This window comes from Carcharhinus amblyrhynchos, chromosome 18, assembly GCF_965287045.1.
Source record: "Carcharhinus amblyrhynchos chromosome 18, sCarAmb.v2.hapA, whole genome shotgun sequence".
NCBI classification, from domain to species: Eukaryota; Metazoa; Chordata; class Chondrichthyes; order Carcharhiniformes; family Carcharhinidae; genus Carcharhinus; species Carcharhinus amblyrhynchos.
In genome coordinates, this window is record NC_137341.1 from 36,562,552 (window position 1) to 36,581,194 (window position 18,643).

The 18,643-nt window shown below is 42.1% G+C and overlaps 1 protein-coding gene across 6 annotated transcripts in view; it reads left to right on the forward strand.

The window, feature by feature from the left end:
• Window positions 1–18,643, forward strand: part of trrap (transformation/transcription domain-associated protein) — a 219,792-nt gene that overhangs the window by 11,222 nt on the left and 189,927 nt on the right. For 5 of the 6 annotated variants that reach the window (XM_080206827.1, XM_080206829.1, XM_080206830.1 and 2 more), the window contains exons 4-14: window positions 1,176–1,286; window positions 4,327–4,431; window positions 8,359–8,442; window positions 8,710–8,766; window positions 8,868–8,993; window positions 9,739–9,816; window positions 12,007–12,095; window positions 14,044–14,140; window positions 14,217–14,355; window positions 15,053–15,131; window positions 17,876–18,110. In XM_080206827.1, the coding sequence (XP_080062953.1) occupies window positions 1,176–1,286; window positions 4,327–4,431; window positions 8,359–8,442; window positions 8,710–8,766; window positions 8,868–8,993; window positions 9,739–9,816; window positions 12,007–12,095; window positions 14,044–14,140; window positions 14,217–14,355; window positions 15,053–15,131; window positions 17,876–18,110 (1,200 nt within the window). Of the gene's footprint in view, window positions 1–1,175; window positions 1,287–4,326; window positions 4,432–8,358; window positions 8,443–8,709; window positions 8,767–8,867; window positions 8,994–9,738; window positions 9,817–12,006; window positions 12,096–14,043; window positions 14,141–14,216; window positions 14,356–15,052; window positions 15,132–16,399; window positions 16,439–17,875; window positions 18,111–18,643 lie in introns of those variants that run through there. The other variant, XM_080206833.1, reaches the window with a different exon arrangement.

An 18,643-nucleotide genomic window follows, 5' to 3' on the forward strand; every position in this document is an offset into this window, starting at 1 on the left:
GGACTGTGGGAGGAAACTGGAGTACCTCGAGGAAATCCATGCAGACATGGGGAGAATGTGCAAACTCCACACACAGTGACCCGAGGCCAGAATTGAACAGTGCTAAGTACTGTGCCACCATGCCGACTGTTTCACAATGTTCAGTAGATTCTTAATTCCAGATTTTGTTTTCTTACTGAATTCAAATTCCATCATCTGCTGTGGCAGGATTCGTATCCGGGTCCCCAGAACATTAGCTGAGTTTCTGGATTGATCGTCCAGCGATAATACCACTAGATTATCGTCTCCCCTGTAGTATGTCCTTCAGTTTCTGTCTCCCTGATGTGTTTATCTAGTTTATCAGAAAAGACAACAGGACTAGAGGGCACAGCCTCAAGATAAGGGGGGTGGGGGTTGGGGGAGTGGTTTAGAATGGCTTTGAGGAGGAACTTCTTCACTCAAAGGGTGGTGAATCTCTGGAATTCTCTGTCCGTTGAAGTGGTGGAGGCTACCTCGCTAAATATATTTAAGTCATGGGTAGATAGGTTTTTGGTAGGCAAGGGAATTAAGGGTTATGGGGAGAAAGCGGGAAAGTGGAACTGAGCCACTTCAGATCAGCCATGATCTTATTGAATGGCGGGGCAGGCTCGAAGGGCTAGATGGCCTACTCCTGCTCCTACTTTTTATGTTCTTATGTTGTGTTAGTTTTCTCTCAAATGAATCCATACCTTCACCTCAACTGCTCCCTTTGACTGAGAGTTCCACATTCTGACCACTCACAGGTTAAAGAAGTTTCTATTAAATTCCTTTATTGATTAAACTGTGCAAACACCATTGTGCGCTATTCTGCCTGTGTTAACAGAAGTCAGCTGTAAACTTGGGTTGCTTCTGTGAATTATGCATCTTAAGAACATAGTTTTGGGTGGTATTGATATTTCCATGTGCATTGTAATGTTTTAGCTTCCGCCAGAATGAAATTTAAGCTGGGGAGCTGTGCAAATGCATTACTTGCAATTCAACATTCATTGCTCAAAGAGAAAGTAACACAATGATTCATTTCCTTCAGTGGGGTTGGTGCTGTTGAGAATTTTGGACTCTTTAATATTGCGCTTTGAAGAGTTGCAATCTTGGGTTTATTATTCTTTGAGATTTTCTTGTAGACTATAAATAACATCTGTAATATCCCTTGCTTTTAGAACGTCACAACTTCACCACAATACTCAACTTTCCTGGAACACATCATTCCCCGTTTTCTCACATTCCTGCAAGATGGAGAAGTGCAGTTCCTTCAGGAAAAATCTGCCCAGGTATGTGATGGAGGTGCCATGCATGTTTCGCCTCCCCAGGTGACTGACTCAGAAGTGCTTCATTCAGTTGCTTTTTCTTTATTGTGGGTATTCATCACAAGAAACAAACTTTTTTTTCCCATTAAGAAATATCATCTCCACCCCAGCCACTGTATATTTCAGCCCTTTTGGCCAAACAGATGACTCGTGTAAAGGTAATAACATGGATAAATGAAAGTTTGCACCATTCTCTTTTGTTTAAGCCACCAACTGTGCATTAATGATTTGTATGAGAATTATTTAGTTTTTTCAATCAGGGCGAGCCACCTGTAGATAGGGCTTAATAAACTTCAGCTCACCAATCAGTCGGGCAGCAACTGCTCATCTTTATATGATAGATTTTGACAGTAATTAGTGGTATACTTAATGAGTTTGTTTAGAATTCCAGCATTATTGCGCAGGATTTGACTGAGCTCCTTGCTTTAGGTCCCAGTGAGCAGTTGTAATGCATGACTGCACCTAGTTGCATGCCAGAGTCTCGGTTCAGGTTGATGCAAGGTCAAAGCAGTTGCTCTGTGCTTTACAATGGCAATCAAGCATTTACAATAACTTCTGCAAAGTAAATTAATGCGTTAACCACAGATTCCCCTCACTGCCAGCGAACATCATTTTTTTTCTCCTTCCTCTAGTTTTAACAGCATAAAGAATTGAACTATTCGAGCTCGCAATTCATTTGGCTTTATATGCATTTTAAAAATATATACTCCATATCAACTTTCATAGTCTATGAATAGTTGTCACAGCGAAACATTTTTTGCAATAGTGGCCAGGAACCAGAAGGCACTGATCTAAGACTATTGGCAAAAGGTTATTGGGATGGAAAATGAGTTATATTTTTAGACAGCAAGTTATGATGCGGAATGCTCTGCCTGAGGGGATGTTGGTAACACGATTTGCAAAAGGGGATTGGATAAACAGTTGAAAGGCAGATATTTGTGGGGTTGTGGAGAAAGAGGGAGCGAGTGTGACTAATTAGATAGCTCTTTCCAGGAGTGCATCGGCAGGATGTGCCAAATGGCTGCCTCCTGTATGTTGACCATTGCCTTTGAGCTGTCGCAACTTGTCTTGTACTGTTGTCCAAATAATAGTGTAGTTATTGCTGGGCTGCTTATTTTAGATCTATAGCTTTTAACCTCTTGTGTGTTTCACTGTGCAAGACCCTGATGTTGCTGCCAAATTTCACTATTGCCCCTGTGTAATAACATTCAATAACTGCGTACATGAGAAACTTGTTAAATTGATTTATGTTTTGGCTGTAGAATGACATCTATAAAATCGATTTCTTTAAGATCCAGCTGTTTCTTGTTCAGTTTGTAGAATTAATTTTACGTCCTGTGCAGAAGATTTTTCCTTTGTGAATTTTTGCATGAACTGTCCTTTCTGACTTGTTTTAAATGGCCAGCAATCTGCATTTGCAGTCAAAAAATTGTTGCACAATTTCATAACATCACCCTTGCCTGAGTGAGTGCAGCTCTAACACTCTCAAGCTTGATACCATCTAGGATAAAGCAGTCCGCTTGATTGATATCCCATCCACAAACATTCACTCCCTCCGCCCCCTATGCACAGTAGCAGCAGTGCGTGCCATCTACAAGATGCACTGCAGGAACTCACTGAGGATCCTTCGACATCACCTTTCAAATTCACGACCAGCACCATCTAAAATAAGAAAAGTAGAAGGTGCATGGGAATACCTTTACCTGGAAGTTCCCCTCCAAGGCACACGCCATCCTTACTAGGAACTACAACACCATCCCTTCAATGTTGCTGGGTCAAAATCCTGGAGCTCCATCCCTAACAACACCACCACATGCACTATAGTGGTTCAAGAAGGCATCTCACCTTCACCTTGTTACTTGGGGCAAGGGCAATAAATGCCGGCCTTGCCAGTGCAGCCCATATCCCACGAATTAATATATAAAAAAATTAGGCCATTTGCCTCGTCTAGGATGCTCTGCCATTCAATAAAATTGTGGTTGATCTGATTATGGTCTTAACTCCACTTTCCTGTATGCTCCCACTATCCCTTGTTGATCAAAAATAAGTCTAACTCAGCCATGAATATATTCAATGACTCACTTTCCACTGCTCTCTGTGAAAGGGAATTCCAAACATGAGTGAGCCTTTGGAAGAAGATGTTTCTCCTCATCTCGGCTTTAAATGGGAATTCCCTTATTTTTAAACAGTGCCCCCCTAATTCTTGATTGCCCAGCAGGAGAAACATTGGCACAGCGGCTAGCATAGCTGCCTCACAGCGCCAGGGACCTGGGTCCGATTCCCGGCTCGTTTTTCCTGTGTCTGCGTGGGTTTCCTCTGGGTGCTCCTGTTTCCTCCCACAGTCCAAAAGATGAGCTGGTTAGGTGCATTGGCCATGCTAAGTTCTCCCTCAGTGTACCCGAACAGGCGCCGGAGTGTGGTGACTAGGGAATTTTCACAGGAACTTCATCGCAGTGTTAATGTAAGCCAACTTGTGACACTAAATAACCTAACAGTCAAGCCCCCTGAATATTTTACGTTTCAATGAGATCATCTCTCATTATTCTAAATGACAGTGGCTGGAATCCTCTGACTTCGCCTGCTGCTGGGATTCTCCAGTGCTTGCTGCAGTGAACGGAGATTTGGCTGAGCGCCAAATTCTCCATTTTTGCTGACAGCCACAGTGCGGGGGCATGCATGACCGGAGAGTTCTGGTCATGAGTAACTGACCAACCTGCTCACCCTTTGCCCTTCATCCCAGGAATCAAGCCAGTGAACCTTGTCTGAACTGCCTCTTGGGCAGTGCAAATATGGAGACCAAAACTGCATGCAAGGTGTGGTCTCGCCAATAACCAGTGCAGATGTAGCAATTTGTTCAGAACCTTTTCAGGCAATCCTATTTTATTTTGTAAAAATCCATGCTATGCCGTAATAGTTGTAATTTTTATAAAGCGTATTTGAATGCAATAAAACCAGTATGTTTTGTTCTAATAATTAATTTCTTTGCTAACTTGTATATTTCTAGCAAGTTCGGAAGCTTGTCCTTGAAATCATCCACAGAATTCCAACAAATGAGCATTTGCGTTCCCACACAAAAAATATTTTGTCTGTGATGTTTAGGTTTTTAGAGGTAAGTTCCCCAATTTTTTTTCTCAGTTTTAACTTCTGTGCACTTTTAACCTCCTGGCAGTAGCTGAATATGCAATTTCTAATCTAGTGCCTAAATGTCTAATGTTTAGCCTTATAATCCTGGGATTCTTTCAGAATTGTTGATGCTGAGTTTCAACTTGCACATAACTGAATTCATTTCTCCAATCTAACACGGCAAAAGGAGCTGGAAGCGGCCATTCAGTCTCTCAAGCTTGCGATGCTAATGACAAGTGATCTTACTAGACCACAAGTTTCTGAGTGAGCTTGAAGCGTAGCTGCAAAAGGGATATTTCCTCTGGATCTTGGGAAGGGGTGGTAGGAGATGGGTACAGTTTCAAAATAATGGAGACTCCCATTTAATGTGGAGATGGGAAAGGATTTCTTATCTGAGGAATGCTCATCTATGGAATTCTCTTACGTAGAGACCAGTGGAAAGTGGGTGATTAAATATATTCAAAGCTGAGTTGGACTGATTATTTAGCTTCACGTGAATCAAAGGTTTTTTTTTGATGAGGAGATGTGGGGGTGTGCAGGCTGAAAAATGAAGTTAAAGCCATAGTCAGATCTTATCTTTAATAATCTTATTAGAAGGTTGAGCAGACCCCATAGGCTGAATGGTCTACTCCTAGTTCTTATGTTCTTACCTCCACTTCACCTCCCTGCACCATTCCCATATCAGTTCCCAATACCTCCTGGTACCTTAAAAAAAAGAAAATCTATCAACCTCTGTCTTGAATATGAGCAACCACTGAGCATCTTTACAGCTGTTTGAGGTGGAGAGTTCCAAAAAATTGAACCCTTTCAAGTGAAATAGTTTTTCCCTCATCTCCAATCTGTTAATCTGAGGTTGTGCGCTCTGGTTCCAGATTCTTTAGCCAGGGGAGTTGCTCTCCTGAAATCCCTTAAGAACTTTATATAGTTCAATTCGATCACCTCTCGTTCTTCTCAGTTCTAGGGAATATAGGCCTTGCCTCCTAAGCCTTTTCTCGTAGGTCAATCTTCTCATCCCAGGAGTCTGAATTAATAGAAGGTGGGTAGAGACTGATTCGTTTTTCAAGGAGGGGCTATTTGAAACAAAGGAATTTGGTCTTCACGTTTAAGTTCAGTTGATGTCAAAGCAAAAAGTCTTAAGAACATCATCTTAACACAAATGTTTAAAAATGTGGAGCTCTGCCTCAGAAAGCCGTGAACTCCAAGTTGCAAAAGAAATGAATTGCGTATATAGTGCCTTTTGTGATCACAGGACATCCTAAACAGGTTTTTTTGCCAATGAAATCTTTTTTCCAAGTATGATCACTATTGTAATGTAGGAAATGCAGCAGCCCTTTTGCACATAGCACAGTCCCACAACTGCAACATAGAATCCGTAGAATCCTTACAGTGCAGAAGGAAGCCATCCAGCCCATAGAGTCTGCACCAACCACAATCTCACCCAGGCCCTATTCCTGTAACCCCACATATTTACCCTGCTAATCCCCCGACACTAGGGTTAATTTAGCATAGCTTATCAATCTAACCCACACATCTTGACAATTTCTGCTTTGTTGTGATGTTGTTTGGGAGCTAAATATTGGACAGGACACTGGGGATATCCTTGATCTTTTTATGTTGTTATGCGTTTTTTTAATGCCCTCCTGTCTTCTCTGAAAAATGGCACCTCTGACAAAGAACAAGAACAAAGAACAACCCAGCACGGGAAACAGGCCCTTCGGCCCAACGAGCCCAGGCCGCCGCATCCTCCTACACCTACCCTGCCCTGCGTGTCTGCGAGTGGAACCCCTGACTTAGCCAGATTCAGGGGAGAATAGTGTCAATTTGATAAACCAATCAGCCTAAGAGCACATCTTTGGGGTGTGGGAGGAAACCGGAGCGCCCGGAGGAAACCCACGCAACCACAGGGAGAATGCGCAAACTCCCACGGACACGGGCCCAAATCCATGTATCTGCACAGCTAGCAGTGCTAGTCACCGAGCTGTTGCGGCGCCCGTCTACCAGTCCAGGATCAAGCACACACACCGACACGAAGTACTAGGCCACTCCCGGAACCTCCAAGAGCAGCCCACGCACGACCCACCATGTGCATGCCACTTGTTTGACAACAAGGTGGACCTCCACCTGCGGAATAAAAAGACAAAAACGTTAACATATAAGTCTGCATTTCCGGTGTCTCCCGAGGCTCTGACCCTATTTAACCCCCTACTATAACCCTCCATCCTTGTTTCGCTCATGTGTCTATCTAAGTAAACCTTAAACAAGTCCAACGTTCCTGCCTCCACCACCCTACTCGGTAGCGCGTTCCATACCCCCACGATCCTCTGTGTGAAGAACCTTCCTCTCACATCCAAATTATACTTCTCCCCCCTCACCCTTAGATCATGACCTCTCGTAATTGTACCCAGTCTAGGGAGCAGGCTCTCACTATTGACTCTATCTATTTCCTTCAGTATCTTATATACCTCTATCATGTCTCCCCTCAATCTCCGTCTTTCCAAGGAGAAAAGTCCCAGTTTCTCCAACCTTTCCTCGTAACTCAGTCCTTCCATGCCAGGCAACATCCTGGTAAACCTCCTCTGCACCCTTTCCAGAGTCTCCACGTCCTTCCGGTAGTAAGGTGACCAGAACTTGACGCAGTACTCCAAATGCAGTCTAACCAACGTTCTGTACAACTGAAGCATTAGATGGCAGCTCCTATACTCTATACCCCTTGCTATAAAGGCTAGCATTCCATAAGCTTTCCTCACAACCTTCTCCACTTGTGTCGCAACCTTCATAGACTTGTGAACCTGCACTCCCAGGTCCCTCTGTATTTCTATACTCCTAATCGGTCTACCTTATATCACGTAGCTCCTCTCTGCATTATTCCTTCCAAAATGCATCACCTCGCATTTGTCAGGATTAAATTCCATCTGCCACCTATCTGCCCAATGTACCAACATATCTATATCCTGCTGTATCACCTGACATTCCACCTCAGTATCCGAGTGTATGACAGTGTAGCACTTCCTCAGTACTGCAGTAGGAGTGTCAAGCTTGATTTTTGTGCTCAAATTCTTGATTGAGCCTTAAGTCCAAAATCTTCTGAATTAGAGGCGAGAGTTTTACTGGTGTCCCTGGAGAGGGAGCATGCGGTGTCCACGGGCGCAGTTGGCACCTTCCATGTCTGCTGGGCACTGCAGGGGCTGGGGTGTGTTATAGACCCTTACAATCACATTTTAATTTAATGTCTTAAATTTCTTTTGGACTTTGGTTTCTTTTTGGGCCATTCCCCCCTTCCTTTTTGGGGGGCTGCCCCTTTTAATTTGTCCCTAAGTTAGTTTGAATTTGTTTACTTGTTGGGTATGCAAAAGAGGTACTCAGTGAACCAATTGACGTGTTCAAAAGTAAGCTGAATGCTTAATTGGAAAATAAGGGTACAAGTAAAGATAGAGTACCTAGGGGTGGAAAGAACAGTCTTACTTAACGAGAATGACACAGCATGCCTATGTGTTTGAATGGACTACCTCTGTTCCCGTTATCCCCCTTATCTTTGGTTCCATGCCAACAGTCATGGTGTACCACACATGCAAGACCAAATGTTGGGGGCATTCTATCATTCACCAGGTAGGTTTGGGGCACAACACTTTTAAGATGAGAAATAATGGAGGTGCTCTATTTAGAAATAAATTGGAGTCAGTTAATAGCTTGGATAGAATCTCACATTGTGTGGAATGTTCTTGCAAGGAGTCGTAGCTTCAGCTGACATTTGGGTATCCTTTAAATCTAGATCTACCAAAAGGTGTCTGTAACCGAATTTATTTAAGTATTTTACTCTTGAGAAGAAATACGATTCTGAAACTATTTATTTAAATCGCTGTTAATGGGGAAACGCTTAATGTGATGTTACTTTCACCATTTCCCTGGGCTTTAGGTTGAAAATGAAGAGAATGTACTTATTTGTCTCCGAATCATCATTGAATTACATAAGCAATTCAGACCACCAATCACACAGGAAGTAAGTACTCTTGCTTGAAAGACCAGAAGTTTTAAAAAAAAAACAAAGTATAAAAAGTGATTAATTTATGTAATTTATTGCACTGAGCTGCCTTTAAGTTCAAGTGAGAATCTCAAGACAATTGTTTCTGAATGCTTGTTAAAATGAGCCTTTTTTAAATGATTTTGAGAAGTTACTAGTTCAGTTTGAATTTTGTAATGACCCTGTCTAATGAACAAAGGCTGTAAAGTGTGCATTTTCCTAATGCAGTGTCTTGTTTCGTTGCAGATTCATCACTTCCTTGATTTTGTGAAGAAGATTTATAATGACCTCCCAAAAGTCGTGGTACGTATACCATGCTGTGGATCATTCTTTCGCATCTCTGGGCGCGGGTCAGGTGGCGGAGAAGGAAAAACTAAATCATTTTTCGTTCCTCTTGCTCCTAGACACGATACTTTGACAAGCCCCAAGCAATCGCTGATAACACCGTCCCTTCCCCGGAGATGGTGGGCATGATCACCCAGGTCGTAGTTAAGACTAATCCCGAGCGAGAGGACAGTGAATCCAGAACGGTAAGTTGGTCTGTTGGAAGTTCGTTTGTCCTTCCATCCTTTGATGACAGGCCTCGCTTCAGATGCAGACTGATGGGTTGAAGCACCCCCTTTCACTGGATGTAAAGGTCGAGTGTGAAATAAATCATTGAAGTCTTACTCTGTGTTTAGAAAACAAAAAACAGATTTCAGGTAAATTGGCATTGTTGGTCGTGTGGATTGCTAGGCTCTTTTTAGAAAAAAATAGTTTGTGTGTGAATTTGGAATTAATTTGGATTCATTTTAATATAATGAATCTGTTTACTTGCATCAAAATGAAGGGAGTAGCTATTTCATAGAATCCCTACATTCTGCCCATTGAGTCTGCACTGACAACAATCCCACCCAGGCCCTATCCCCAGAAACCCACATATTTATCCTGTTAATCCCCCTGAGAATTTAGCGTGGCTAGTCATCTAACCCACACATCTTTGGACTCTGGGAGAAACCAGAGCACCCAGAGGAAACCCACACAGACACGGGGAGAACATACAGACTGCCTACAGATAGTGACTCGAGGCTGGAATTGAACCCGAGTCCCTAATGCCGTGAGGCAGCAGTGCTGACCACTGTACCACCATGCGGACTAAGTTTTTAGTAGGCATTGGCAACCAACCATTCCAAAACAATCCTTGTAGGAAATACTTTCTAAATGAGTAGATCACTGTTGTAATTGCTTATATTAATGAAAGACCTTGTGTTTGTGTAAAATACTTGTGTCTTCCAGCATACTATAATTCCTCAAGGCTTCCTCTCTCTGAAGGTGTTGGCTGAGCTTCCCATCATCGTCGTTCTCATGTATCAGGTAGTTGTTACGCTGTGTTGTTACCAAGTGGTGGGAATCCTCTTTTGATTCTGAATATTGGGATATTGCACCAGTTAGGTTCTGCCTATAGATTTATTCAGTTCGGCATCCAGATTGCCACCAGAAAAACTGGATGCTGTGGTTAGTTGTGTTTTTTTTAAACTCTGTTTTCTTCCCCTATCTCCCTCCTTCCTTGATTCATGCAGCGCTTCCAGCTGAGTGCTTGTGCATAGCTTTCGCCAGTGCCCTGGCTTCTCCAAAACATGTAGGATTGACCCATACCCCATAATAGGTCAACAGTTCCCTTCTCCTTTCCAGTGGCTAAACTGTTGAAGTATTCTGGTTAAATCAGTCAGTGAATCAAGAGGCCAAAATCTGGATTAGTGGAACCTGGGAAGGTAGATGTTTAATGAGAGTGGATCTGGTCTGATCTGTGCAGCAGCTGTGTTATTGTTTGTCTGATCGCAGGAGTATTTGATCATTTTTCCCTCATGCTGCTGGATGATTCTGCTGGTCTTGGCTCAGCCCTCACAGCAGCTCCAGCCTTCTAACTGCTTACCCTCAATTTGTGAAATGTAAATGACCGAACAAAGTCCCGGGGCAGAGGCTGTTCTCTCCATACAGGAAATCGTTGCCCATGTGAACGACCCTCCAATGCTGCATCAATGGTCCACCCCACTTTCTGTGGCAATCTCAAAAAATCTAGTGGCCTTTTCAAGTGAGCTAGTCTTCATTTGTTTATGGGGGATGGTGGTGCTGTACGTGGAACTCTTATGGAATTGATTGGCCCCTTAGGCAGGGTTATTTTATTTCTAAATAAATTCAAGAGGGGCGGTTGCATGCATGTGAAGGTGGATTGATTTCAACGTTACCTTTCTCATTGGCAGAGCCACTCCTGGTAATGTTGCTCTCCTTCCTTCCAGGAATACATTCTTTATATAATTCCTTTTTGAGGTTGCGTATTGTTGGCCAGGCCTGTGCTTATTGCTTATCACTCATTGTCCTTGAGCAGGCAGCAGTGAGCCGTGATGCTGAATGGATGGAGCAGGCGGTAGATGTCCATTTGCTGTGTTATGACCCAGCACTGAATGTAAAAATTAGGAGCAGGAGTAAGCTGTCTACCCCTCAAGCCTACTCTCCCATTCAATAAGATCATGGCTGATCTTTTCGTGGAGTCAGCTCCACTTATCTGCCCGCTCACCTTAACCGTTAATTCCTTCACTATTCAAAAATTTATCTATCTTTGTCTTAAAAACATTCAATGAGATAGCTCAACTGCTTCACTGGCAGGAAATTCCACAGATGCTATGCTGTTGGGTTTGCATTGGATGGCAAATCAACTATCATTCACCAGCAAACTTTTGGGAGAATCGTTCACCTTTCCTCCCTCTACGTAAAGCTGACTTTGACGCTTTCAAAAATTAATAGAACGTAGAAGGAGGCCATTCATCCCATAAAGTCTGTACCAACCATAATCCAACCCAGGCCCTAACCCCATAACCTTCATTTACCATACCTAATCCTCCTGACGCTCAAGTCGATTTTGCACGGCCAATCAACTTAACTGGCACATCTTTGGATGTATGAGGCTGAGAGTTGGGTTCCTCTCCTGGTTGGCAGGACTAAGTCTGAACGTTTGGTGTGTTGGGGGCGGAATTCCATCAGTGAGGCCATTTTTCAATGCGCCTAGTGACTCAGAGGACAAATTTTAAAAAATAAAATTGTGAATGATATCTCATTGGAACGGTGGAGGTTGAGGGGTGACTTGATAGAAGTCTACAAAATTATGAGGGGCATGGACAGAGTGGATAGTCAGAAGCTTTTTCCCAGGGTGGAAGAGTCAATTACTAGGGGGCATAGATTTAAGCGTGAGGGGCAAAGTTTAAAGGAGATGTACGAGGGAAGTCCTTTTACACACGGGATGGTGGATGCTTGGAACTTGCTGCCGGGGGAGGTAGTGGCAGCAGATACGATAGTGACTTTTGAGGGGTGTCTTGACAAATGTATGAATAGGATGGGAACAGACGGATGTGGTCCCAGGAAGGGTAGGGGGTTTTAGTTCAGTCGGTGCAGGCTTGCAGGGCCGAAGGGCCTGTCACGGTGCTCTAATTTTCTTTTTCTTTGACAGTATGAATGCCAGGTGCTGGTGTTAGTCTAAATGAATCTATAAATGTTTCCGTTTCGTTTCAGCTGTACAAGCAGAGCATCCACAATGTTGTATCTGATTTTGTGCCCCTGATTATGAGCACCATCATGCTGCAGATTACACCTCAAGCAAGGTGAGCATTATTCCTCTGGGTGGTGCTGTCAACCGCAAACAGCAATTGCCACTGTGCAAATTTTCATTTACTGTCTGACCGTTTGTTTAATATAATTTGGAAAGTGGCCTTGGATCAAAACACCTAATGATAAGAGTAAGGAGTCTCCGGATATAATCTCTGGGGTGATTGGACCAACAAGCAATTTTGGTTTTTCATCAGAAAACCTTTAAACTGTAAGGTCGCAGTGTTGGCATTATCTTTTATAGTTTGATAAAATACCAAAAGCTCTATGACAATCATAATGTCCTGCTGGTTCGTATGCTCGTACGATACAATTGCAACATTTAAAACAGGTACATGATAGGAGCAGTTTAGAGGGATATGGGCCAAATGCAGGCAAATGGGACTAGTTCAATTTAGGAAACCTGGTCAGCATGGACGAATTGGACAGAAGGGCCTGTTTCCATGCTGTATATCTCTGACTCTCTACAACTCGGATGTGACTCCATATGGTTCAGAAGACCTCTGTACCTGGTAAGGACAACTGTAGAGTTACTGCCAGTTAAACTAACCTGTCTTTATCCCAGGAGGTGTAAATGTGAAAAATACTGGGACCCTTTGCTGCTTTGGAGATCCTTTGATCAGGAACTCAGACATTTTCTCTTCTAGTCCTCCCTCTCTGTATCTTTTCTATTCCTTGTTGCTAACAGTTGCCCCCCCCCCCCTCCCCCCAGTGTAACTCATTTTACCATTTTATGTAATGAAAAATAGAAAATGCTGGAAAAGCTCAGCAGGTCTGGCAGTATCTATAGAGAGAGAGAATTAACATTTGAATCCATATGACTTTTCTGAGATTGATTGTACGGCCTGCTTCAGAATCCTTTTGTTGGTGTTGAACAGAGCGTGGGAACTATTGAAAGACTGATACTCTACTAAACGTCAATGCAAGCTTTCAGAGTCCTCCATGCCCAAGACTAAACAAACCTTGTTTGGAGACCAAAGCAGGTGGAAGCTTTTGGAGAGAGTTGTATTCTGTAATGTTAGTGAGCCCTGTAGATTTGGGCTTCGTAGTTGATGAGAAGCTTGTTTTTTTTTATATTAAGTTTGGTCAAAATCATTCAAATCAGTTTACAATTGATTTGCAGTTAACGAGTTTGCATTTTGTGAGCCAGTGAGATATGAACGTGAACTATATAAACTGGTTGCTGTGTGCATTAAACTAATAGTTGCGTTTCAGTAACACTCTCTCTCTGGGACATTAAAGATTTCCATTGGTCAAAATAAAGTTTAGCCCATGTGCACCAAAATATAAAGATTATCATGAATAATTCCTGAACAGTGATGATTAGAAGTATTCATAAATAACAATATAAACATCCAGTATTCAACCTGATGAGGCATTCAATCTAAACTAAGCAGATTTTACAGATATTTGTGAGAACACCCCACCTCCTCCACCACCAAGCCCAATGGAAATTGTCATTGTTTGGAGTTGGAATATCATTGTGCTGACTGATGGGGCTACCCATTTTTGTACTGAAAGGTATTGTATGCCACACCAGTCATTGAGACCACAAGTGGTACCTGTTAGGGATTGGTGGTGGACCCTCTCCCCAAAGACCTGTGATAAGAGGGAAATAAATAGAAAGTCTCACTGACAAAAGTGTTGACATTGTTGTTTGGTGTGGCTTTTGCGAATGTTGTCAATAAGCTTGAATTAGTTTTAAAAATGCAGATGTTAAAACTGAGCTGTATGATTGGTCTCTTAAACAGTAAGAAGCAGTCCCAGTTCAATATCACACTATGCAGGGATACACAATATGTCTCTGCTTATTAAGATTTAGTTTAAAAGGCAGCCTTTTTTTAATCTACTCTGCATTAATTAGTGCCCCTCTTGTTTCATTGAAGTGTCTGTATTTGTGAAATCCGGTGATTTGGGTTTGAAAGGATGTGTTTTTTATCACAGGCAAAATAAACTTTACAATAAGGAGCTGTACGCTGACTTCATCGCTGCGCAGATTAAAACATTGTCCTTTCTTGCTTACATCATAAGGATTTATCAGGTATGTTTCTTTCTAATGCACTTGGGTCTTAAACTTGTAAGAAAGATTCTGCATGTAATTATTTTTCTTTTTCCAGGATTTGGTTGGAAAGTATTCACAGCAGATGGTGAAAGGAATGTTACAACTGCTGACTAACTGTCCTTCTGAAACTGCCCATCTACGGAAGGAACTGCTAATCGCAGCCAAGCACATTCTAACCACCGACCTTCGTAACCGTACGTAGTTTTTGTGTTGTGTGCACCTGAAAGTGTGTGCGCGAAAGTGCTGAAGTAATGTTAAAATTGATGGTGTGGGATGCTGATTGTTTCAGCTGGGAGAGCACAGATTCCTGTTTCAAGTTATTTTCTCACTACTACTTCTCCACTCTCCCACCCTATCACACAGTTGTCTCTGAGTAGGCTGAAGACCTAGCTGTGCTCCTCATCCTCCTGAGTGTATGGCTGGAATATGTGCAGGAGCCCAGCTGATGGTGTTCCTGCCAGTCTCCTGCTTTTGATGCTGTAGTGTGTTAGCATAGCTGGACTTGTTGAGCTTAAAATCCTCTTGCCATCACCCAGAATATTGGCGCATCTCTGCAATGCTGTCTTCCACGATAATGTGGCAGTGGGCATGAATTTATGGTATCTGTTTAGATTTGTTTTCTATCTTCCAAGCAATGAAGTGAACTTCTCAACTTCTGGATGAGAGACCCCAGTCTCTTAATCATCGGCCACCATGGTAATTGGTGTTTACTTTGTGCAATTAGATATTTACTACCGTGCTGGACAGTGGGAGCACTGTAAATATGTTAGCATAATATAATTGTGTTAATGTTTCACAAGGGAAAAGTTGATGATGTTTAATTAGTTTTATACGTGCATTAATGAGGAGAGTTGGTGGCTCTCTGCATAATACCAATCATTTGTTTTACAGAATTCATTCCATGCATGGATAAGCTGTTTGATGAATCTGTGCTAATAGGCTCAGGGTACACAGCTCGTGAAACGCTGAGGTAGGCAATCAGTCTGATGCACTGGAAATATGCTGGGGCGTTTAATTAAATAGCGCCTGCACATAAAAAGAAAATGCTACCAGCGACTTGACTGCAGATGGCCTTTTGCATTAAAATTTGCTGTAATTGAGGATTCCACTTTGTTGCTTAAGTGCTGACGTTTTGTACATTTTCACCTTTCTCAACACGTTATAATCGTGAGCATGCTGCCCCAACTGCGTGTTTGGAATCTTATTATGGGCATCTAACTGCAACACTATCACCTCCTAATTTTACCATATGACCTATTTTGTGTAAACCATTTGCCATCACTTGAATTTTTGAAAGAAAGAGTTCAAAGTCTCATGACATAGTTAAAATATACTTAATGGAAAGAGGAAGAATTGAGGCATTGGATATTAGCACTTCAGGCAGTTCTGCTAACCCGCAAGGCAGTGTAGTGTACCCTGTGGCTTGGTTGGTAGTCCTCTGATCTTTGAACCAAAAGGTTTGTAAGTTCTCCAGAGAATAAAACCTCAGGCTGACACTAGTGTAATATTGAGGGAATGTTGCTTGTCCGAAAGATGTGCTTTTTCAGTGCGTTGGTCATGCTAAATTCTCCCTCAGTGCACCCGAACAGGTGCCAGAGTGTTGCGACTTCGTTGCAGCATACTTGTGAAACTTTAAAAAACAGTAGAAAGAGAATTTAAACCAAGACCTCAAATGCATCCTCAGGTGGACACAAAAAGAGGAGCAGGTGTTTTGGCCAATATTTATCACTCTTCCAGCATCGCTGAAACAGCTTTATCTGGTTGTTATCACTTTGCTGTTTGTGGGAGCTTGCTGTGTCCAAATAGGCTGCTGTGTTTCCTATATTGCAACAGTGACTGCACTTCAAAAGCACTTAACTGATGTAAAATGTCTCTTCATTTCTGAGTGAACATAAAGATACATGAATTGGAAACAGGTGTCGGCTATTTGGATGCTCGAGTCTGCTCCACAGTTGATAAGATCATGGCTATTCTGAATTGTGACCTCAACTCCATTTTCCCGTCTGCCTTCTCATAATGCTTGACTCCCTTGTTAATCAAAAATCTGTCTAAATCAGCCTTGAATGTACTCACTACTCCCTGGGAAAGAGAATTCTGAAGACTAATGACTCTGAGGAAGAGGTCGGGGGGGGGGGGGATCGGAGGGGGAGTCCTCCTCAGTCTTAAGTGGCAAACCCCTAATTTTTAAACTGTTTTCCTTATTTCTAGACTCTGCAAACATTGAAATATTCTCTCAGCATCCACCCTTCAAATCCCCTCAGGATATTGTATGTTTCAGTAAGATCACCTCTCATTCTTCTGAATTCTAGTTGGTATAGCCCAACCCCTTCATTCCAGGAAGCAGTTGAGTGAACATTCTGTGAATAGTTTCTTAATACAACTATATCCTATCTTAAGCAAGGAGACCAAAGTTGCACACCACGCTCCAGATGTGATCTCACTATGGCCCTGTACAGCTAAAATGATCTTTCTCTATGTCTATACTTGATTCCCTGGCACAAACACTAACATTCAATTTGCTTACCTAATCACTTGCTGTACCTGCTTCTTAAGTTTTTGTGATTTATATACGAGGATACGAGAATCACTCTCTGATGCAGAGTTCTGCAATCTCTCTCCATTTAAATGATGTACTGCTTTTCTATTCTTTCTTCCAAAGTGGACAAGCTCACATTTTGTCACATTTTACCCCATCTGTCAAATGTCAGCCCATTCATTTTTTTAAAAAAAAATCAGTTTTGAATAAGTTTAGTGACCCGGCTTTCACTGCGTATTCTTTGTAGATTTTTTATAGACTTTTTTATGTTGTATTACTTTCTGACCTACATGTGTGTCATGAGCAAAATTGAGCTACCAAACATGGATAGGGCGGCATGATGGTTAGCACTGTTGCATCACAGTGCCAGGGACTCGGGTTCAATTCCTGGCTTGGGTCACTGCCTGTGTGGAGTTTGCATGTTCTCCCCATGCCTTTGTGGGTTTCTTTTGGGTGTTCCAGTTTCCTGTCTCAGTCTGAAAGATATGCTGGTTAGGGTGCATTAGCCATGCTAAATTCTCCCTCAGGGTACCCGAACAGGTACCGGAGTGCGACGACTGGGAGATTTTCACAATACGTTCATTGCAGTGTTAATGTAACGCTAGTGACTTATGATGCTAATAAAATAAACTTTAAAACTTAAACACAGATACTTTCAAAACATGATTGTTATTGCTGGCTTTATGGTGATGAAATGCTAATTTAGTGGTCATTTGGATGACATAACAATGGATGCTATCAATTGGAAACATAGGATTCATTTCTCTCCTCCCCATCACTAAACATTCTCACACAAATATATAAAATTATATAACCATCTATAGAATCGTAATGTATATAACATAGGAAGCCATATGGCTCATTGTGCCAGTGGGTATAAATTTCATACATACTTAAATCTATATTTATATTGCTTTACATGCCATATGTATGAAGCAGTATCCTAAGGCTTGTTACCTCCTTGCATGAATGCAGGTTGTGTAAACTAATTATTAAAACTTAACTTCAGCTACCATAGAGTGATAGAATGCAGAAGGTAACAATTCCAACCCTTATGTTTGAGCTGGCTGTTTCTGTTTGTCTACCAGTTTATAAGAAGCTGCAGTCAGAGTTGTGTTGACGTTATGTACAGGAAATTGTAATTCTGTTGTCAAGTCTTTTACTTTCTTTTGAAACAGACCTCTAGCCTACAGCACTCTGGCTGACCTGGTCCATCATGTTCGTCAGCACCTTCCTCTGAATGACCTGGCCCTCGCCGTTCAGCTGTTTGCAAAGAATATAGATGACGAGTCACTGCCTAGTAGCATCCAGACAATGTCTTGCAAGCTTCTATTGAATCTTGTAGATTGTATCCGTTCAAAAAGCGAGCAGGAGAATGGAAATGGCAGAGATATTCTCATGAGAATGTTGGAGGTACGGGGTTGGATTGCTCTGACTTTTACAAAAAATGATTTTGTTTTAACTATGTATTTCTAAGTTTGGCGTTCTGTGCTGTTTTATAATGGAAATAGGAAAAATCAGGCCAGCAAGTACTTTGAACTGGGGATTGAATTATTTGCCTATGTCCAGTGGTCCCTACCCTGTATTACCTTCCACTTGCTGTTATCCTTCACTCTGCATCTTTTTGTGGATTGATCAACTGGGGCGATATTTAAAACTTTGCATCTACACACAGGTCCTGTCAACGTTTCTGTTTTCTAAATCCTCAGTGTAAACATTTCCAGTAGGAACTGGCTGTGTAAACTTGTCATGTTGTAATTACAACCTTCTGCCAGTAGTGATGCCGTAAAGGCTCAGTTTTGCATGTCCCTGCTCCTCAGTTTATACTGCTGGAGAAACTCCTAGGCTTAAAACAACTCGAACCTGTTTCCCAGATTGCTGAAGATAAACTTGCTCTATGTAACTTAAAATGAACAAGTGCAAATTATACTGAGAGAAAGAACGTT